The sequence below is a fragment of the Eulemur rufifrons genome, chromosome 4 (genome assembly GCF_041146395.1).
Source record: "Eulemur rufifrons isolate Redbay chromosome 4, OSU_ERuf_1, whole genome shotgun sequence".
Lineage (NCBI taxonomy): Eukaryota > Metazoa > Chordata > Mammalia > Primates > Lemuridae > Eulemur > Eulemur rufifrons.
Window position 1 is genome coordinate 66,149,329 of NC_090986.1, and position 23,393 is coordinate 66,172,721.

At 36.2% G+C, this 23,393-nt stretch overlaps 1 protein-coding gene across 3 annotated transcripts in view; it reads right to left on the reverse strand.

The window, feature by feature from the left end:
• The window catches only part of FNDC3A (fibronectin type III domain containing 3A), a 135,568-nt gene that overhangs the window by 60,417 nt on the left and 51,758 nt on the right, over positions 1–23,393 (reverse strand). For 2 of the 3 annotated variants that reach the window (XM_069467714.1, XM_069467715.1), the window contains exon 4: positions 5,802–5,878. In XM_069467714.1, the coding sequence (XP_069323815.1) occupies positions 5,802–5,878 (77 nt within the window). Of the gene's footprint in view, positions 1–5,801; positions 5,879–9,791; positions 9,882–23,393 lie in introns of those variants that run through there. The other variant, XM_069467716.1, reaches the window with a different exon arrangement.

A 23,393-nucleotide genomic window follows, 5' to 3' on the forward strand; every position in this document is an offset into this window, starting at 1 on the left:
CTTCACATTGACCTATACATTTCAGTATCTTGTACTTTTGTTTATGCAATTTTTCTTCTTCACTTTGCTTCCCCTTAATCTATAATCCTATCTCTCCTCCCAAATCTAGATCTAACTTTACGTCCTCCACCCATTAAAAAAAATTTTTGTTTTTGAACAAAACAAAGAAATTGATAATTTATGGAGAGGAAGAATCTCAGAGCAATATATTTGTGGGTGAACACACACTAACAGGGACAGGCAAACCCAACAAAAGTAAATTATTTAGCATGAAAAAAGCAGAGCAGGGAAGGAGGATCAGAAATATTGTGGGAGGGGAACAGGTTGTAGAACAAAATAGAGTGAGCAGGGTAGGCCTTATTGGCAAAGTGAAATCTGAGCAGAAACTTGAAGGAAGTGAAGGAATTAATCATGCAGAAACCTGGAAGATTGTTCTGAGCAGTGGAAATAGAACAAAGCCCCTAAGGTAGAAGTGGGGCAGACTATACCCAAGGAATGGAAGAGAAACAGTAGAAGCAGATGAAATCAAAGAAATGAAGAGGGCATGGGGTGGCCAGGTCTGGTAGCACCATATAGGCTACTATTAAGGACCTGGACTTCTGCATTTACTCTCAGTGGAATGAGAAACCATCACAGAATTTTGGGCAGAAGAGTGATATAACCTAGTGTTTTACAGACAGGGGTGATTTTGCCTCCTAGAGGACATTAGGTAGTGTCTGGTGACATTTTCGGTTGTCGTATCAGAAGGTGTTACTGGCATCTAGTGGGTAAAGAGGCCAAGGATGCTGCTAAACATTTTACAACACAACAGACAACTTCGTACAATAAGAGATTATCCTGCCCCAATGTCTAAGGTTCAGAAATTCTGATATAACCTGTTTGAGAAGATTAGATTGTAGGGAGGCAAGGGCAAAAGTAGGGAAACCATTCAGATAGCTATTGCAGTAATCTAGGCAAGAGATGTTGGTGGCTTGGACTAGGGTGGTAGTAGTAGAGGTGGTGAGAAGTGACTCACATTCTGCGTATACTTAAAGGTAGAACAACAAGATTAGCCAATGATTCCATGTCGGAAGTAAAAGAAGTTATGGAAAGATGATGGTGTTCCATTAACTGTGATGAGGAAGGCTGTGGGGTAGAACAAGTTTTTTTGGAGGGGAAAAGATTTGGAATTTCAGGTTTTGAACTGGTGAGTTGGTAAGTTTACGAGACATCTAAGTGGAAATGTCAAGTAGACTTAATATATACTAGTCTGTGGTTTCAGAAAGATTGGGAAAGGATACCAAGTAAGGCAGAAGGAAAACTAAGACGTGCAGTCTGAAAGTCTGGTGAATTGTATCAAGGAGGAAGGATCAATTGTGTCAAATGCTGCTGACAGGTCAAGTAAGATGAACACTAAGACATGTAGAAATATAGACATCACTGTGACCTTGATAAGAGTAGTATCGGCGTAATTATAGGGTCAAAGCCTCATTGTAGTGGGTTTTAACAGAGAAAGTAGGAAGAAATAGAGCTAATAGCACAGTTTTGTAAAGTTTTGCTGTAAAAGGGAATATAGAAATAGAGTTGTGGCTGGTAACAGTAGTGAAGTCAAGAAACTTTGTGTTAGTGTTTTGTTGTTTTTAGTGAGAGCAATTACAACATGCTGATGTACTAATGAGAATGATCCAGCAGAGAGTAAGAAACTAACGACGTAGAAGAGACAGAAGAAAAATGCTAGAGTAATGTCCTTGAACAGGCAAAAGGAGATGGGTTATTGTACTCCAGTGGGGGCACTGGGTCTGGACAGGAGCAGGAAAGTTTGTCTGTATTACAGACGAGGAAGCAGAGTTTGTGAGTATAGAAGAGAAGGCAGAGCATGTAACTGCAGATGCTGGTAGAGATGTGGGGCTAGGAGTCTGTGGAAGGTTTCTTTCGATTGCTCCTCCATGAATCCATTCTTAGGCCCTGCAATCCCAGTGACCTCTCACTCCTATAATTTCTATTATGTTTATTCTACTAAATATATTACTTGTTTGATATTTATAACATTGTAATGTTTATTTTCTAGATGCATATCTCTTACTCTATAATGTAACTGTAAGTTTCTCAAGAGATGTACATAACTATTTAATCTTCATAACAATGCTTTAAGTAGGTACTATTACTAGCTCCATTTTTCAGATGAGGAAACTGAGGCACAGGGATGTTAAATAACTTGTCCAAGGTCACACAGGTAGTAAGAGAAGGAGCTAATATTTGAACTTAGGCAATTTGGCTTCAGATTCCATGTTCTTACTCACTTTGTGGGCATAGAATCCGTAGGTCTTTTAGTGTCTTTTTTTGTTTCACAACACAAGACCTCATTTGGTTAAAAAAGAAATGGCTAAATTACTTATGAAATTAAAACCACTGTTCTGGTGAGAAAGAACATTTAAAATATAAAGATAAGCTTGGGGGAGGGGACAATAGGGAGTTTTTGTAATAGATTCAGAACTTCAGTTTTCAGCAAGATGAAGAGTTCTATGGATGAAAGGAGGTGATGGTAATGCAAGAATGTAAATGTACTTAATGTCATTGAACTGGACACTTAAAAATGGTTAAGATGGTAATTTTATGTGTATTTTACTGTAAAAAAAAAAAAAATAGCAACAAAACCCCACAAAAAACCCAAGATGTAGATGGAGGCGGCAAAAAGAGCCAGACCAGGACCAAGAGGGCATGGAAAACTCTACCACTTCAAGTAATGCTCTAAGCCTGTGGTCCCCAACCCCTGGACTGTGGACCAGTACTGGTCTGTGGCCTGTTAGGAACCGGGCTGCACAGCAGACAGCAGGAGGTGAGCAGCAGTCAAGGGGGCGTAGCTTCATCTGTATTTACAGCCACTCGCCATCTCTCACATCACTGCCTGAGCTCCACCTTCTGGCAGATCAGCAGCGGCATTAGATTCTCGTAGGAGCATGAACCCTACTGTATACTGCACATGCGAGGGATCAGGTTGCGCTCCTTATGAGACTCTAATGCCTGATGATCTGAGGTGAAGCTGAAGTGGTGATGCGAGTGCTGAGAAGTGGCTGCAAATACAAGAGGTCTGACTGCACAATGAATGTAATGCACTTGAATCATCCACCCTCCACCCCTGTCCGTGGAAAAACTGTCTTCCATGAAACTGGTATCTGGTGCCAAAAAGGTTGGGGATCACTGCTCTAAGCAGCCAATAACTTCAGAGGGAGGCCAGAGACCTCAAAGACCTCAAAACTATCTGGTAAGTCTCCAGAGACCTAGCTGCTGTGAAACGGCCAACCAATAGATGTCAAATTTCACAGGGTACACTGATGGTGATGATTAAAATAAAATCAAAAAGTTGTGAAAACGAAAAAAAATGATAAAATATTCAAATTAGTTTACATTAATAAAAATTAAAACATAGATAAGAGAATAAGACATAATTAAATGGGGTTATCAGCATAGTCTGCCCACTTAACTACAGATGCCAGCTAATTTCTAATTAGGCAGCGACCTGTTTTCTTTCCTTTATTGAACACAGACATAATTGAGAAGGGCTGCAGAGAAAGGAGGTTGTATAGACTATCTGACATTTTATATTGTATGTGTGTCTTCCTCACCAGAATGTAAGTTTCATAATAAATCTGATTTGCTTACTGTTTTTTTCCCAGGACCTGGAATAGTACCTAGCACACAGGCAGATCTTCCAAAAGTGCTTGCTGAATGAATAATATGATCAGAAATATATGTATTCTATTAGTTCTACTAGAATGCTACACTTCCTTCTCCCCTCTTAACACCATCAAGCCATTAGGGTTCTGCGATATCCTCAATTCCTACAACCTTTACTTCCCCCTCCACTTTTAGCAGCCTACTGCTATGGTCTCACCCTGAACCCAGAACTACTCCAACTTTAAGCTCTTAAACAATAATATGGCTGTTTCTAACCATTCATTCAACAAACATTTATCTCATGTATCTACAAACACATACACACATGTCAGTAAGTGACCACAGTCTCCTTTCTCTCCAGCTCTCACTATACCTCTTCATCCTCATCTAAATCTCTAGGTCCTCCTATTTTCCAGTCTCCCACACTCCCTTGCCCATGCCCTTTGGCTATTCTCCCTAGGAGAGACAGAAGATAGATCAAACTGGTTTGCAGAATCTTTGTAAAATGTACTGACTTCACTGCTGCATGCTGACATAAACAGCCAAAGTGAAATAGCAAGCACAGCTCAAAGGAGTAAACTGAAACTTTTCCTGAAGTTGATACAGGCCCTTTCCCCACATTATGAGATTTACAATCATTATGTACGCCCTCATCACCATAACAACACACATTCCATAAAAAACAGTTAGGGGAGCCATGACAGATGGCAGAAAAACTTTTGATGTTTTCTTTCAGGACTCCCATTCAGGCAGTTTATAAACTCTTCTTGGTAAGTCATTAACTTCATCACTAAAATATCAAGTGTTATTCTGTCCTGCAGTGCAATGCTCCTCGGGACTATAAATTAGTACTATTTGACAGTGAATTAAGTTCCTTCTACTCCTGTCATCATTTGCTTTGTGTTTAAATTTCACAGTTTTTTGTTTTGTTTCTCCATTTGATATCTTAGTTCAGTTGGCATATTATTTCTGCCTCTATGCAGTATGTCAATCTCTCAAAACCTTCCCTTTCTAAAATAAGGACCAGGCCCCAGAAATGGCTACAAAGCTTATCTATGAGTAAAGTAAGTAATCTTGGTGTATGGACCATGTATCATTTTTTCAAACAGTTCGCCTTTTCTGAGGCTTTTTTTCTATTTTGAAGTACAAACATACCTGGTATATAACAACTGAGGTTGCTGGTTAAGTAGGAAAAAAGTCTTAAATATAGGTGAAATGAGGGTACTGAGACTTAGGAAATTAATTTGTCCAAGGCCATCAGTCAGCAAGGGTTTGAAATAAGAGAGGAATCCAGGTTTTCTGATCCTAAATCTCATTCCCTGCTCCCCTCCCAGCACGTTCTTCCTTTGCTATCATTCATATGGTAGTATGCTTCATAAAGTCGGCAGGGAATCCACCACAATATCCCACCAATATTCTGATATAAACAGAAAGGAATGAAGAGTGGGCTTGAAGAAAACTTCAAGTGTAAATTCAGTGCTAGGAAGAGAAACTGAATTATTACCCTAAAGGGATCTGAGGCAGGGAGTGCAGAATACATAGACTATTTCAGTAGTGGAAGATATTGAACACGTGCAGACCTTACAGTTTTATTCAATTTGCCTGTGTACGTAAGTTAGCCACACCTTATTCTTTAAGTCAGAGCTTCCCAACCACTGTGCAGAAAGGGTTACACGTGTACAGTGACATTGATCCCCTCAGCTCTTAGGGTTGTGGTCTAAATTCTCTTCTCTTTACTACAATATGCCATACAATTATTATCAGGGTCTGAGAGCCACTGTATAAATAAACTTGGAGAAATTGTCTTGGGTTATTTTTAAGCAAATGATTAATTAAAAAAAGTCAGTGTAGGCACCTTTACAACTTAAAATATTGTTTACATTAGTCACATATTCAAGGAGATAAAACTGTAGAGTGAATCCTTTTTTAATTCAATACCCAAAGACAAGGCCAAATGAGTGCTGCCAATATAATTTTTTCCTCCTTTCCAAATGTACTAAGATACTTGAAATAAATAGATTTACCGAAGATATACCATACTGGGTAAGCCTCAGAATTTAAATGGTATTTTTCATCAGAACCAAAGTTAAAGAGAATACCATTATACCTATCATATAAATATGAAAAGAAAAAACATAAAAACATACCTGTGGGGCGTATCCAGGAGGCACATAAATAGGAGGCACAGAACCATTTGGGGACATCATTGGAACCTGAGCAGGACCTGAATGGATCACAGAAATGTTGTATTAATCCATGATTGCTTATTGAGCTAAAGTTGGAAACAATTTAAATTATACTTTGAATACTTCATCTATAGTAAACACTCAAGCCAACAGTGATTATATTACTATGAAAAGAAATTCAGATGATTCACTTGTTATAAAAGTTTATCTTGTAAAGTGTATTGATTACACATTACCTATACTGGTGTTTTTTAAACTTTCCTGGTAGCAATAACAGTCACGTGGGGAGGGCGGAGCTTTTTAAAAGCTCTCTGAGAGATTCTTATTTGGTATGCTTACAATGGGGTCTTGAATCATTCATTATATTTACTTTGCAAATATCCCAGGTGACTCTTATGATTGTGCAAGTGTAGAAACATTGACCTAGAGGAAAATCAAACTAAACTTTGCATACAAAATCAATGAAAACTACAAAAGGCAAAATTTTCAAAAGTAACGGGAAAGAAATAAAGGAAAGGAAAAGCAGTAAGAGGAAGAATAGTTAGAATTTCGAACTTGTTTTGTTAGGGTTAAAAGATTCTTGTGTAATGATGTGTGAGTCATGTCTGTGGAGGCTTAAGAACAAAAAGAAATGCCACGCATGTATATTTACCCAAGGAAAATTTTTTTGGTTTCTTATGCTGAAAAGTTCTAAAAAAGAAAATTCAGCTTATCTAATTCTATACTTCCTTTCACTTTTATAGTGCTATGCTTTCCAGATAACTTGTAAAAATATTATCTCTAGTTTACTTTCTCTTTTAACCTTTCTGTGAATAAAATAAGCACTTTTAGAAGATGTGTTTTATTCTTTCTAGGAACTAAAATCTTAACTTGCTTTATGTAACTCCTTACTTCAGATCCTTTCTTCCTGTAACTTCAGACTGCAGTGTTGCCTCACACCCACCAGTTTTTAATAAGCTGAAATGAAACCTTTTCTAAGAAATTACTTATTTGTAGGGAAATAAAGTACAGGAGTCTGACAAAGAATGTAATTGGGAAGGATCTCTTTTATATGCAGAATTACAATCTACCATTACATAATGGCTCTCAGTTATAAAAGAAATGAAGAAGGAAAAGCTTAATTGTAGGGCAGAAGACAAAAAACTTTCACTGGTAACATTATGCATACTTCAGAAAACCAGAATGAAAAGCATGAAGGTCACAACAAATCCAATTACAGCCACTCTGCCCTTTCTAGGGAAGGTGAGGGGTGGGAACAGAACCACACAGTGGTGATGGGGGGAGGGTGGGGGAAGGATGAGAGAGCTAGGGAAGAGAATGGGGCTGCAGGAGGGGAAATACTAACTAGTGTTAAGAAAAGGCAGGGACAGGTGAGAGAGGAAGGGGGAAAGGAGGAGGATCAGGGAAGAGACAGGAGGTGAGTGAAGAGGGGAACGGTGATGAAGAGAAAATAGGTAAGGGGGGAGAGAAAAGGAAAGGGGTAGGAATAACAGGAAGGGGGAGAAGGAGAGGGAAGACAAGAGGTGGGGAAGAGAAGAGAGTAGGGTTGAGAGAAAGTAAGGAGTGAATGTGTGTGTGTAGACTACAGAATTACGCTATATAATATCTGGCTAGCAATACAGCTTTTCAACTAAATACTCTTCCCATCCAAAACAAGCCCACCAAATACACGAAGTTGTTCAGAATATTATCTTAATTACACATAGCTAATACTAACTTGCTATGTACCAGGCCTTTTATATGTATTTTCTCCTCATCATCGCTCAGGTAAATCATCAGGTAAATATCATCATCAACATCCCCATTTTCTAGATGTGGAAATGGAGGCACAGAGAAGTTAAGCTTGCCCAAGTAGTAGAACTGGGATTCAAAACCAGGTAGTTTCATTTCTAAGGGTATATCCCTACATTTTTAGTGAATATTAAAATACTATGCATTATTGGCAACTGATGTAATATGAGGCTTAAGAACTATGTTCTAATACCTCTAAGGAAAATTAACGGCTTTGTTGTCTTCATATCCCTGAAAAATATGAGAGAAAGCAAGAACAAAATTTTCCTAAGTTTAAGCAAACATTACCTATTAATTCACTAAATAAAACTGGTGAGCTGCAGAAAAGCTTTAGTCAAAACTAGGCAGAAAAGTTTTATTCAAAACTCATCTTTATAACTCTAGGCACAAAGGCTTTATTCAAAACTCACCTTTTAACTTCAACATTCTCAACTCAAGAGAAATGAGAAAAGTTTTAAAGTAATGTTGGTTTACTTCCATTAGACAATTTGTATAAACTACAGTAAACTAGCCTTCTAAATACTTAGAGCTCGGCTTAGGTATTATTCATAACATGCAAAATTTAGCTGAGTACCAGAGAATTCACTGAAAATCATATTTGTAATCTTAATAAAGGAAATTAACATTCGTTGCACTTTCACCATATGTCTTGGGGACTGCGGGTCCTTTCACAGGTTGTCAAATTTAATCCTTATATCAAGTCATAAGAACAGGTGTTTTTGTTTTGCCAACAGAGCACTAAGTTATTGACGTTTACATTTAAAATTGTAAAACTACAAAACTGCTTTAGGTTACCCTCCTTTTACTAGAAATATGAAACTATAAACACTATGTAGTTACAATTCAAATCATACTATACTTTGATAGCTGCTAAAATAGTTTATAATTTAGTAATACAAAATTCTACTTTATCCTTTAATTTTATTTAAGTATGATACTGAAAACAGAAAAAAATAAAAGTAACCTAAAATAAACCAGCAGTAAATATATTCCTAGCTGTAGTCCAAGAATAATACTCATTAGTAACTTATTTCCCTATGAAGAAATCATTTCACTCTAGCAAGTAAATTTTTTTATCCTGAGGTGGAAATGGTACATTGTTGGATTATTTTTTTTAAAAAAGACAATTCATTGGTACCATATTTAATACATAACATATTGGTGTGAAGTAACATTCAACACTGAAGACATAAACTCCTATTGCATAAACATATTAAATATAAGTATTGATGTTTAGAACTACAACATTTACAGAATCATTTCTGTTGCTATTCCTGTGTCTACAGTAGCAAAACCCTAAAGCCTTGCCTACTTAATGATGTAAATGTCTGTTTACCTCCTGAGTTCCAACAATACCTTTTAATTCAGGAAGTACTAACAGACTGACTACAAACTGACTTAAATTTGTATGCAGTGAGGGAGATTCTGTCCCAAAGAAAATCTTCTACAGGTTGTACCATTAAATGTATACCTGGCACAAGAATAGCAATATCTGAACTGTGGATACACTTAGTATAGTAGCTCCTTCATAATCTACATGATTTGAGCAAAATCTACCCCAAATCATAGCACTATTCATTATTTTTTAAGGGCGTATTTCCTATTCCAAAAACCTGCAGAAGAAGAAATAATTCTAACCAACTGTCTTAAGAAATTTGAGAAGCTCCCCACCCCAGTTCCTTAAAAAGCACCATCAATGACTTAGATATTTCATCTAGTGTAAGCTAAATTCTTCTTTATTTTTCCCTGTTAATATACATCATATTTAAGACTTTTTTTTAAAAAAAAAAACTACAAATTTATCCAAGAGTTTTAATTCTTAAAATGCAACGTGCTGCTGACGTGCTACACATTCTCTTAATAAGCAAGCTTTCACAATGGCTTCCAAAAATCTGATGCCAATTTTCAGATTTTAGCTTTAAAGAAAAACCTAGTAAAATAAAGGTCCTAAAATGGAACATTCTGTGGAATACAAAATCAGCCTAACTCTACATGGAGTCTAATCTTTTTATAACTACATGGCAACAATTTAAAATATATTTATAGCGATTATATTTGGTATCTATTTAAAAAGACACACGGCATGACTTTAGACTAATACAATGCTTTCTATGTTTTAAAATAAAAGCAGAATGTAAAAAAACAACCAGCGAATCTTACCACTCATTTTGTTTTTACAGTAGCAGCAGAGAACAAGAAAATCCAACAAGGAAACAGCGTAGTACACGTTAACAGCTTTAATTGGAGAACGGTTTCTTTCTTTCTTTCTTTTTTTTTTTGCAAAGCTGTAAGAGGAAAAGATCCCTTGACCGGGTCACGTGATTGTCACGTGACCTGCAGTGAACAGGGAAAGGAAAGAGGGGGAAGGAAATGTTCCTGCTTGCCGCGTTTCTGATACAGAAAAAACCGATTAAATGATTTCTACTACTGCTGCCCTGAATTTGACCATCTTTCAGACTTATGAACCAATCTCAAATCTTATAAAAGTATACCCTGCAGAAATATATATTTGATGTAAAACGATTCTCTTTGTGTTCACTTTCCTCCAATAACACCACACACTATCTAATAATTTAATATTTTATTCATCCAGCGCACTGCTGATTTTCATTTAGAAAGTGTGGGATAAATATAACATTTATTATTTTAAACGATTCGGTTCAGTATGTCATTTTATAACTTAATCCATTCTCCATACTCAATCCTTAAGGAATGCCCAGTCTTGATAGGCATGTTTCTTAAAGGTGGGATTTATGTTTCAGGCTGGTATTTGCCTCTCAAGTTAATACAGGCTACTACTTTTATTGTTGCTATTTTCTTTTTTCTGATTTTTTAAAAAAGATTTAACCTGGACATTAATGCAGGTGCTTAGTGGATGGCATTTTCACTCATATTCATAAATCTGTAAAGACAGGCTCAGGTTTGGGTTCAGAGCTCTTTATCCAAAAACAAGTAGAGGCCAGAAAGGAGACTAAAGATGTCCAGTTACAGCAAAAGACTGTTAAGAACTTTTGGAGATCTTTCATTACTTTATGGTGGTATGTAATTTCAGAGGAAATATATTAACAGCTAACACAAATATACAGGTAATTGTAGTGATTGTAATTTGTAACAAGTTGCACAGTAGAAGAAAATAAATTTTGGTATCAAAAGATATGTTTTAATAACAGCTTCAGTATTTATTAGCAAGGCAATTTACTGCTCTTTGGTTTCAGTTTTTCCCTGTGAAAAGGTTAATCAACCTCAGATAAATTTAAATCAGATAAATTTGAAGTACCAAGTACACAGGTTTGATGCTACTCAATGCATGTTATTGTAAGTAAAAGTATGATCACCATATGTTTTCAGAAATTATGTAGTGCAGAGTATGTGCCAGGCACCATTCAGTGTTTTACTTGTGTTAACTCAATCCTCACAACTAAAGAAGGCATCATTTACAGGTAAGGAAACTAAGGAGAGTGCTTGCCAATCGGCACAGAGTGAAGCAAAAGCAGGATTATTTAATGATAAGGCTGTATTTTTTAAAAAGTTCAAAGACCCCAAAAAGGTGGAAAAGAACTATTAATGGCAAGGAATAACCTAGAGCAATTGGTCTCAATAAATACACCCTAGAGAAAGTAGACAACGAGAAACTATTCTTACAAGTGGGGAAGGGTAATTGTTAATTTCTAAATTCCTATTAAAAGGCAGGGCTGCTCTGAAGAACAAGACTAAAGAGCAAAGAGTCTCCTGGTCTCAACAGAACTTGCTCACAAATGTTAGACCCAGCCTCCCTGTAAATCCAACTGTGCCTCTGAACAAAAAGCAAGCTTCTGCAGCCCACCTTCTTATTTTGGCTCACATTTGCAACACAGCTGTTTCCATTTCTTGACTGTAACTGATGATCTTCTTCTCAATCATTTGCATTGTGCTCACTAGAACCTCCCCCCCCCATTATAAATACATTCCCCTATAGCCTCAACCTCTTTACTGAGCACCTGTCCTGTGCTGCCTTTAAACGACACCTGGCTATCCCCTAGCACACTTTTCCCAGCAGTTCCCTGGGAGCAGAGGCTTTCTATTCTCTCCTGAAGCAGTCTTGGTAGTCTCTGGATACTCCAAGGCTTCTTCCCATTACCACTCATGCTAAACTCTCTTTTTCTTTGGGGTCATGGCATATGTACATCCCACCCTCTACCCTTCTCACTGCTGTCACCCTCAGTCCTTATTTATTGAGAACTTTGGCACTGCATTCAGTTTTTTTCTATAACTCCACTCTTGTCCCTCAGCACGACTTTAATGTCCAGAACCGAGGCTTAAAATTTCTTGAACTCTTTTAACCCACGTTCAAAGATACATGCTAGAACTTATTACTTAGAACTCCACTATCTCATCTTTGAAATCTTAAATTTCGATGTTTCAGTCCCTGGCCACAATATCTACCTTTCATCTCTCCAGTTCTCTTTCTTCTACAACATTTGCTGTCCCTTATCCTGATCTCCCTTTTCTCTTGATCCAACACTGCCTTCACTGATTTCCTTTCCCATCCATATCTTCCTTTTACTTCTCTTCCTCTGAAAATATCCAATTTTAATCAATCAGATAATTGTCTTCTCTTCTCTTAGACCTGAACTGTAGAAATCAAAGGTACTCAGACTGGCATGCTTATAAATTCAGTATCTCCAACCTTAAGTCACTTGTCAGCACTGCTCAGGAGTCCTTTCATGAATCTATCCCTGGTCAATAACCTACCCTGTTTTCTAGAGTGATTATTAGAGATCCTCACTCTTTAAGAGCCCTCTCCACCCAACCTGACTTCAACCTTATCTCTCAACAGGAAACAGCTCTTTCAATGTTACTTACAAACTTTATCACCTCTTTCTTCTATTTGTAGAAGAAGCATTGTCCACTTCACTAGATCAAAGGTATCTTTCCTCTTCTACTCTTGATCTGATGCTCCACTAGGTGTTGTTTCATTGGTTGTTTCTGTCCTGTCCCACATTTTCACCTTATCCTTCTGTTCAGCCTCTCTGAACTGTTCCTTCTGTACCCATAAACATGGTAAGGTTTCAAACATAAACCACACATACCACTCATCTCCCATAAACATAACACTTTTTGTCTGCCCTGTGATACCATCCAGCTTCCACTCTTTTCTCAGTCAACCTTCTCAAAATTAACATTAACAGACTCTATTTTCTGATTACATTCACTTTTAAGTTTTTAATAAAATTTTCATTATGCAATATTTGATTCATACAAAAGAAAATAATGCAGGTCATTAAACACATTAAAGTGACTACTTCAAACTCACCATCCAAGCCAAAAAACAGACCACATCAACACTGTTGGGTCCATATGCTCCTTCCCCACCCAATCCATCACTTTGACTGCACCACTCATATCTCCTCTACCCTGAATTTCAAGTTTATTGTTATTTTATTTTAAAAATAGTTTTCTAAAAAAAATCACATATATTCCTAAACAATGTTTATTTGCTTGCTTTTAAATTTTATTAAAATTATATAATATATATTCTTCAGTAACTTGCTTTATGCAGTATTATTTCTAAGATTTATCATATAGTTTCATATAACTATAGCTTCCTCATTTTCATTTATTCTTTCATGTAAATAATTATAATTTGTTATACTGTCACTAATTATTGGGCTCTTTCCAGTTTTTTTGCTGTTGTCATTGTTGTTTTGCTTTGTTTTGCTTTGTGTTTTTGCTATCATTCATTTGTCATTCACTCAACAGACATATTGACTACAATGTGCCAGATATTGTTCTGGGCACTTGGGATATATCAGTAAGTGAAAATGGAGAAATATTCCTGCTCTTGTTTACACTGGGGGGAGAAATAATAACATGATAAATAAGTACATCATATTCAAGTAAATCACAAAATATGTTTGAAGGTGATAAATGCTATAAAATAAGAGAAAAAAGAGGATTATGAGTACTGAGATAGGCTGGTTGTGGTGAGGATATTTGAGGATTGCAATTAAAATACAGAGATCAGTTTAGGTTTCATTGAGGTGACTTTTGAACAAAGACTTGAAAGAAGTATGGGAGTCAGCCATGCGGCTATCTGAAGGAAGAACATTCTACACAGAGGGAGCAATCAGTGCAAAGGCCCTAACGTGGAAGCATGACTGGTATGTTAAAGACAAAACAAGGACACTAGTGTTACAAGAGCAGCATGACTGAAGAGGAGAAAAGGAGTGACATTAGAGTGGTTAAGAGGGGAATGAGTTAGCTTCTGTTGGGCCTCGTAGGTCACTGTTTGGTTTTTACTTTGAGTGAAATGGGGAGCCACTGCTGGATTTTAAAACATGATCTTAATTGTATTTTAAAAGAATTCATCTGACTCCTACACATTGTTGGTAGGAATATGGTACAACCACTTTGCAAAACTGGTAATATCTACTAAAGTTGAAAATATGTACATCCTTTGATCCAGTAATTCCATTTCTAAGTATATGAGCAATGGAAATGCTTACATATATCACCAACCAAAGAATATGATTTAGAATGTTAATAGCAGTACCAATTATAACAGCACCAAAGTGGATGAAGCAGATTTGGGGACAAATGTTCAGATTTGGATATATCTGTAATGTCTATTAGGCATCCGAATAGAGACCTCATGTAGCAGGCAGTTGGTTTTACTATTCTAGAATTCAAGGAGACACCTAGTCTAGATATAAATTCTAGAGTTTTTGGTAAATAGGCTTTAAATCCATGAGTCAGATGACATCACCAAAGGAGTGAAAGTAGATAGAGAAGAAAATCTAATGCTTTAGATAGGAGCATGGAACAGAATATCATTGCCATAAAAATATTTCTGTACATCTTTTGGCCCACATGTGGAAAAATTTCTTTAAGGTATGTACCAAGGAGAGGAGAGGAAATGTTAGGTCTTTAGGTTATGTGAATGTTAATTTTTATAGGATACTGCCAAATATTTAATAGTTTTCCTGAGTATATTAATTTACATTCCTACCAGCCAGTCATGTATAAAGAGCTTCCACTGATTCACATTTTCAGCATTACTTGGTATTTAGATTTAAAATTTTTGCCAGTATCACTTTGGTCTTATTTTGCATTACCTAGTCCATGTTTTTCATCCACTTTTCTACTGGTTTTTTTTTTTTTTTTAAATAAACTTATAAGACTTTTTGTGTATTCTGGGTACTAATTCCTTATGGTTAAATTGGTTGCAAAGATTCTTTTCCTAGTTTATGACTTGTTTTTACCATATTTTATAATGATGTTTAGTTCTCAATTATAATGAAGTCAAATGTACTAATGTTTTGATAGCAGATTTTGTGTCGTAAGAATTCTTTCTCTACTCCATAGTCATAATCTCCTTTATTATTAAGTTTATCCTTTCACATTTAAATCTTTAAACCTTTTTTTTGTTTTTTGAGACAGGGTCTCACTCTGTTGCCCGTGCTAGAGTGAGTGCTGTGGCGTCAGCCTAGCTCACAGCAACCTCAAACTCCTGGGCTTAAGCGATCCTACTGCCTCAGCCTCCCGAGTAGCTGGGACTACAGGCATGCGCCACCATGCCCGGCTAATTTTTTCTATATATATTTTAGTTGGCCAGATAATTTCTTTCTATTTTTAGTAGAGACGGAGTCTCGCTCTTGCTCAGGCTGGTCTCAAACTCCTGACCTTGAGCGATCCACCCGCCTCGGCCTCCCAGAGTGCTAGGATTACAGGCGTGAGCCACCGCGCCCGCCCTAAGTCTTTAAATCTTTAATAATTTATTTTTGGGTAAGGTATGAGGAAAGGATCTGATTCCATTTTAATCCAAATGGATAACCAATTGCCCCAGCAATTGTTTCCTGCTCTCCATGCCCGAGGATATGTCTCTTAACTTCTTGTGAGCACGGCAATGCAACTGTCTTATGGAAGATCTTGTTTTATAAAAGGATGATACCCAGAACATCTATTCACACAAAATGATCTTATTTACTCTCATGAAAGCTTATAATTCTGTATCTCATCCAGACCTTACTCTCGAGCTCTATTAGACTATAATAATCAATGTGAAACTTGAAGCCAGTTATTTTTCCATCAATATTCACTTCACCTTCTGTATTTCCCATAACTATCTGAAAATGGAAACCTGAGAGAAATCCTAGACTCTATTTCGCCCTCATTTCCCACATCAGTTGGGAAGTTCTGGAAATTCTGACAATTTTATCTCCCAAATATCTCTGAAATCCATGTTCTCTTCCACTCCATTGCTACTGCCTTAGCAATACTCAGCTGTTTCTAGAACTATTCCAGTATTCTAATGGGTCTCTCCGCCCCCAGTCCCTAGCAATCAATACATCTCTCATACTAATGCTAAAACGATCTAAAAAAGAAATCTAATTGTTTCTTCCTCTGGTTAAAACCCATAAACAATTCTTTATTATTTATGAGATGAAGTCCAAGTTCCTAACCATGCTCCCCATGAACTGGGTGGTGCCACTTAAGCTGGTAAAATACTAGCCTATCCCTGTCAATACTGTGTGAACCACCTTTTATTTCACTTGCATCAAAATATCTTCAAGTGAATTGTGGTATTACTGTGCTATTTTAACATTCATTTTATTACAATTTGTAATATTTGTTGTATCTTAAATAGGAGAGGCAGCATAAGGTAGTGAAGAGCATGGACTTCTGAGCTAGCCCATCTAATTCTAATGACAGCTTAGCCATGAGACCTTGCATATCTTTGTATGTTAGTTTCCTCACATGTAAAATGGAAATAATAATTATTCTACTTCATAGGGATATTATGCAGATTAAATGAGTTCATAGGTACACAGAAAGTGCACATAAGCAATGTCACCCAAGCACAGTGTTAGTGCTTGTATTGACAAGCTTACCTGAAAATCATTAGTGTAGGAATGCTAGTTAATGTGTTAAAATATTATGAAGTCCAAACAATTGCTATGATATGCCATGCTATTAATTTAAGAGAGCTTTCTACAAAATATTTGAGACAATGTTATAAAAATAAGCAAGCACATTTTTAAGTTTGCTAAAATTGTCATATAATGAGACAAGAATGGGAAAATGAAAAATATGCTTGTCAATGCATAATGCTTTCCTATAAACAATAATGTTCACAATGTATACTTTATATTTATTTCTACAGGAAAATTAATAGACTGATGCACACTCTTGAATTAACAAGGTCTTTAGGAAATATAAAAAAATCCTATATTTTCCTTACTTTAACTGAAAGGGCCTTGAAAATAGAGACCAATGTCACTAATGCTGAGCATTAGAACTCTGTGGCAACTGTGAGAATAGTAAGGGTATGGAGTTAAGTTTTGTTAGAAGGGTACTGAAGGTAGGAGTCAATAAGTCCTAAAGCACACAAAAAGCACAGACATTTGGGTGGAAATCTGCCACAATATATCCCAAATAATCTGCTAATTACATATAACAAAGCAAAACATACCTAAATGTATATCACTGAAACTGCTGTGAAGAAAGATCCTAAAAAGTTTCTAGTAACTAAGGGATATTATATGGAAAACAGTGATTTACTTAATAGCCAAACCGGTCCCAAAAGATAATTTAAGGTGGTTTCAGAGATTCACACAGGATTGAGACCAAAAAATAACAAAAACACACAACGTAATTGGTGACAAGTTGAAGACAAATTGAAGAAAAGGAAAAATTCACAAAGAAAAAATAATATTAATATAAGTAAGGTGCGACACTGCTCTTATGCTTTTTCTAGAGATGAGCCACAAAAGCACTCTGGTTTGTGTGAGCAGAAACATGATACAGTTAGACACCAAGGACCACACCGTCAAGCTAGGGAAGCTAGTTCTTATCGTCCACAGATCAAGTATGGCTCACACTGCCGTATAGCAAGACCCCAGTGATTTGGCTTGGGAAAAAAAACTAAAACAAGTACAGTCCAGTGATGACTTCTACCATATGTAAATTTCAGTAATGAGTCAATAAATGTCTAACTTTAAGCAATGTACCCTCCAAAATAGTTGCAAAATGAACAGCTAAGACAGCTAAATCAGCTGACTTGCAGAAAGGGACTGTTAGCTATGAGGCAAATTAAAAGTTGGAAGAGTTGACTTTGATTTTTTTTCTGGCAATAAGTATACCAGATAAGCTGTTTATTAAGGCTGTTCTCAGACTGTAATGAGTCTGGGACACTTGCATGTCAAAAATTTAAGAGGCAGACTCATTCAGCTTAACAAAGAGTGATTTCAGATCATTCAGATACAAAAGGGCAGAGATGTGAAATGCATCTCTCTTCTACTCCTCTACAAAATTTTATCTGATTCTTCAAAAGACTGACTCTGACCATGACCCTGATTCTTGTGGCAGTATTAAGGTGCAGGTTTTGAATAAGCATCTAAATAACATGTGTTAAAACTCATACAACTTAGAGCATAACCTATGCATGTCCATGAGTCAAGAGACCAAGGAAAGATCAATGAAATCTGCAACTAACCAAGTGCTCCATGGGAGGGAGTCTATTGCTGGTGAGTGACAAGACAATGATATATGCAAATAATCTCAGGAAGATAAAAGGGTGGTGAAGAATCACTACCTATGATTTTGTCCTTAGGCACAAATCAAACCTTATTTCTTACCTTAAGTCTTTCCCATTTGCTTGCCCATGTTTTTCCTCTTTAACCTTTCGGTGGCCTTAGTCACCTTGCAGATCTGGCCACATGGTTACCATTTTCTTTCTCTATAATTTTTCTCTTAACTTATATTGTATGAAGGTATCAATTTAACAGAAGGTTTACCTTATATGATGCATGACAATAGGAAACAAATGTGAGGATCAATCTAAGGCCAGGTATGTTTTGGATTGACTGGGGGGTGAGGGTGGCTGGATGAGGTTAGGAGGCTAGCTAGTAACCAGAGAATGGTCAATACAGACAGATATCTGTGTTTTAATGTAGTATTTCCCAAGAATTTGGATTTATGTGCTAGTAAAATTCAAAACCAATTCTGGGGACTCATTAAGCAGCTTTTTATTAGTTCAAGTAAAGATATTAAAAGGAAAGTAGAAATTAAGGACAGACAGGAGGAAGTCTATCTTATATTATCATATCACTTCAAAAAGAGAGGAAATTATAACTTCAAAACAGTAGGAGGGATTTAACTTGAGAATTTAAAAAAGTCTTTTAGGTTGAATAAATTTAACTTAATGAAAAACCACCACATTATCCTTATTTGTCCTATTTCTTAGACTGATGAAATTTCCCCAATCTATGGACTAGGATTTGGGAATAATCCCGTGGAAAGAGAGATAGGGATTTATCCTCCAGTTTGGCTGAGCTCTGGTGGTGGAAGGAGGGAGGAAACAGAGCAGAGTTAGGATAATCATATTATCATCATCCAATCAGTGATGCTTTTGAAAGCAAAAGAGGGAGCTAAAAATCATTAAAATTATATAATTTAGTAATTTCTTTATTGATTAATATGTTACATTGAGGGACACGAAAATAAGTTTTATTTAAAAATACATTTTTTTTTTTTTGAAACAAGGTCTTGCTCTGTTGCCCAGGTTAGAGTACAGTGGCACAATCATATCTCACTGTAGCCTCCAACTCCTGGGCTCAAGCAATCCTTCTGCCTCATCATCCTGAGTAGCTAGGACTACACAGGTGAGTGCTACCACACCTGGTTAATTTTTAAATTTTTTTGTGTAGTGACACAGGGTCTTGCTAGATTGCCCAGGCTAGTCTTAAACTCCTGGCCTCAAGTGATCCTCCTACCTTGGCCTCCAAAACTGTTGGAACTGTAGGTGTGAGCCACTGTGCTTGGCCTAAAAATATTTTTAAAAATATAATGCTTTATTAAAAACCCCATATGCAAGTACATTAAAATGCATTTATTTAAAGGTTTTCTTTGTATTGAGTATCTGAATATTAAAGAGTAACATAAGCAGAATAAGTATTCTTAGTACATATTCATGTATTTTAATCAATTTCTTAGCTATATTTGTCTTTAATTCCTTATAACTAATTTTTTTTTTTTTTTTTTTTTTTTGAGACAGGGTCTCACTCTGTTGCCCGGGCTAGAGTGAGTGCCGTGGCGTCAGTCTAGCTCACAGCAACCTCAAACTCCTGGGCTTAAGCGAGCCTACTGCCTCAGCCTCCCGAGTAGCTGGGACTACAGGCATGTGCCACTATGCCCGGCTAATTTTTTTCTATATATATACTTTAGTTGGCCAAATAATTTCTTTCTATTTTTAGTAGAGATGGGGTCTCGCTCTTGCTCAGGCTAGTCTTGAACTCCTGACCTTGAGCGATCCACCTGCCTTGGCCTCCCAGAGTGCTAGGACTACAGGCGTGAGCCACTGCGCCCAGCCCCTTATCACTAATATTTAACTAAAAAAGTTCTTTCAAATGTAGTCTTATTTTTACTTTTTAATAAAATTTCCCACAATTGTATTTTATGGTTAATAAATTTGAGGCTATAGATACCTTCAAGTAACTCTTTCCTATAATATTTATATTAAGATAAACTGTTTCTGAGGTGCTATCTGGTAAGCTGGGATCAAATTCTGCAAAGTGGAGGATATTCTTAGTTCTACTTTTTTTTTATTGAAATGTGTAAATATTTCAGTCCACACATTTTCACATTAGGTACTATAACCTCAAACATTTTTACAAGCAAATCTCACTGAATTGTCTCTATTTATTATTCTCTTGAGTGTTTTACCATATTTAGACCTTTTTTTTTGAGCTCATTATTGCTAAAAGGGCTTATTGTAAAACAAAAAAGCATTGCAAAGTAATAAATAGTTATAGATTTATACAATAAATGACAAAAACATTCAGACTATTTTTTTTAATAGAACCTATGGCAGGAATATTTAGATTTTACTTCCTGCAAACATACCACATTCCCATATGCTTCCCACTGGTCCCTCCAACTGGTGGCCTGGTGACACCAAGTGGCCAGCAGGAGCAGCACATCAAATACTTCTGTCACTATCACCTGACTGAAAGGAGTTAGTCCCTGGCCCTTTATATCTAAGCATGCTTTGTTTTACTATTAAGTATCATAACTGCTGTCCTTGATTTGCTTCTGGCAAGGGTCAGGAAAAGAGAGTTGTTTATTTTGGTTGCCTTTAAGATTTAAGCACAAATTAAAGTAAAAACTCAAGAGATGAATGAACTTCTTCCTAGAGATCAAGACAGAAGCTGGCTGGAAATACTAAATGGTGGTCAACCAAATCCATCACAATTTATTTTAATGGAATTACTAATAATACTCTGTTAAGAAATGATAAATCCAAGACAAATGTTGAACCAGTTAGATACTAAGATGAGAGGCATAAACTAGGACTGTCCTAGACAAATTGGGACATAAGGTCACCCTATTAATAGGAAATGCTTATTTATTAAGGCTATAAAACACTTGGTATAACAGTTATTTACATGAAGCAGGCAATTAGCACAGGCCTTGAGTCTAGGAATTTAACAAGTTGGTGATCATAATTTGGGAAAAGAATGAGGCAGGGAGTTACAGAAGAAAGAGAAAGGATCGTTATTCATGCTTAGATATTTAGAGACTTTCCTTTTCCTTGGGAATTTATTATTTTTAAAGTTTGGATAAAGTAGAATGCTTAAATCAGGGGCCTAAGTATGATTCAGAATTATAATTTCATTTATCTGTGTGCAGGTAACTGAAAATTTCTATAATTAGATTTGCCATACATTTAGATGTATCAATGATAAACACACTAAAGAGAATAAATTTGAAGAATGACTATCATATTATGATTAGAATCTACCTTTACCACTAAATTGACCTGTATATAAAGAAAACCTGAAGTAAGAGATGTGTTTACCAAGCACCTGTTTCTAAACAAGAAGTTATTTTTAGTGCTCTTGTTTAGAAAACTGTAAAGGCTGTGATATTAACGTGCATGGATGCAGGAGGTTGCGAACACTACTATTTTTAGTATCAGTCTAATGTGAACAATGATGAATCATTCTTTGTTATTCTAGTAGGAAATAGTACTTGGAATTTACTGCAGCACATTAGGTTAACTAAGTCTCAATAACTGAACACCCATACTTTGACATCACACAGGCAGTGATATGCATCAGTGACGCAAATTCTGTCATGATCAAACATTAAGGCCACAAAGATTGAAAAAAAAAGTGCCCAAGTTACAGGGCAGACCAGTCATCCACCATCAGAATGCATCAAGTCAGTACTGCTAATGCCAAAAGGGTTATGCTAGGTTCTCTTTTTACACAATCGCTAAGCTTTTTAATTTTAATTATAGATTTCCCATGTAACAGACTCTATATTTAAGTTTCCTCACAGCTTCTGTGGTTTAAGGTCTGGACCTTTAAAACCATGTCTTGAGTTATCTGGAGAACTGCCTCTGTAGCCAGACCTCTTACACAGTACTCTGCAGAATATGTTACCATTTATTAAGCATTTTATGTAACATGCTGTGCTTGACAAATAACATTTAGATTCAGATTTGGAGTACTATACCATGGTCTCACAATTCACTGCAATTTCAGGGTCTACAATTCACTGCAATTTCAGGGTCTTCTTTCCACTGTTCCCTTCTTCTTTGGGCCTTTAGTTTTTTAAATTTTGTTATTATTTTTGGACATCAAAATAATTTTTAATGTTACAGGTGGATTGGAGAAGATGAGTATTTATTATTATTTACTATTATTATGAGTAATCATGTATACAAAAGGCTTCAAAACGTTCTCCCTGAATTAAATGTACCCACACAGAATTGGAAATCTCCTTTCCTATAACAAGATCAAAACCTACTCCTGGAGGCTTGCTACAGAATATTCACATCCTGCTGTTGGTTCTCCTGAAAAAAAAAGTAGGCCTGTATACTTAAAGCATGACCCTTCCATTTATTTTATTTTTTATTTTTTAGTGAACCTGAAACTTGTTTTTCCCTTTAATATAAGGCTTAGGCACAAATCCACAGGCAGTTATGACAATTTATGGAGATGTAAATGAAAAATCAAAAACCACAAAACACATATGCATATCGATTTTCTCCCACACCAAAAATAAACGAAAAACACAAAAGCACAAACTTAATAAGCTCCATTTAAAATTAACTTATACCAGACAGAACCTTAAAAAGGTTCAAGTTTGAATCTGTATATGAATTTCCCCCCTCATGGCTCATTTGTAATTCTAGATTGTTGGAATATTTTAAAATGTTTTATTTATGTTGTGGGGTCTTGTGAGCATTTTCGAAATTGTAAAAGCTGCAACATCTTTTGTTCAGACTTTACATCTTGAATCTTGCCAGAAGAATGGAACCAGATTACTTCAATCTATAACATGCAAAAAAAAAAAAATGAATACCCAACACAAAGAAACCTTCCATTTAGTTTATGTTCTCCTCAAAGACTACCATTTTCCAGGAGAACTGGAAAGCCAAAGGGAGATCAGAGATGGAGGTGTCTGGTAACTTCTGTCCTATCATTATTAATCTGACATAGACTAACATGAAAACATGCTCCGGACTCTTTCCCACACCCTCAGGTACTTGCTTTAGTGTTATTTCTTCAACTAGTGTTGTATCTTATGAAAAATTTTAAAAAACATTATTAAAAAAAGCAAAGGCTTTCCCTCATCCTAAGGGTCTTTTTTTTAAAAAACTGATAATCATCTAAGAGAAATATTTGCAAAGATAAAAACTGCTGAGGCAGTTGTCCTCACAGTTCTTTTTGACTGTGAAATTTGTAAATCATCCTAGTTTTTTGTCACCCTTGA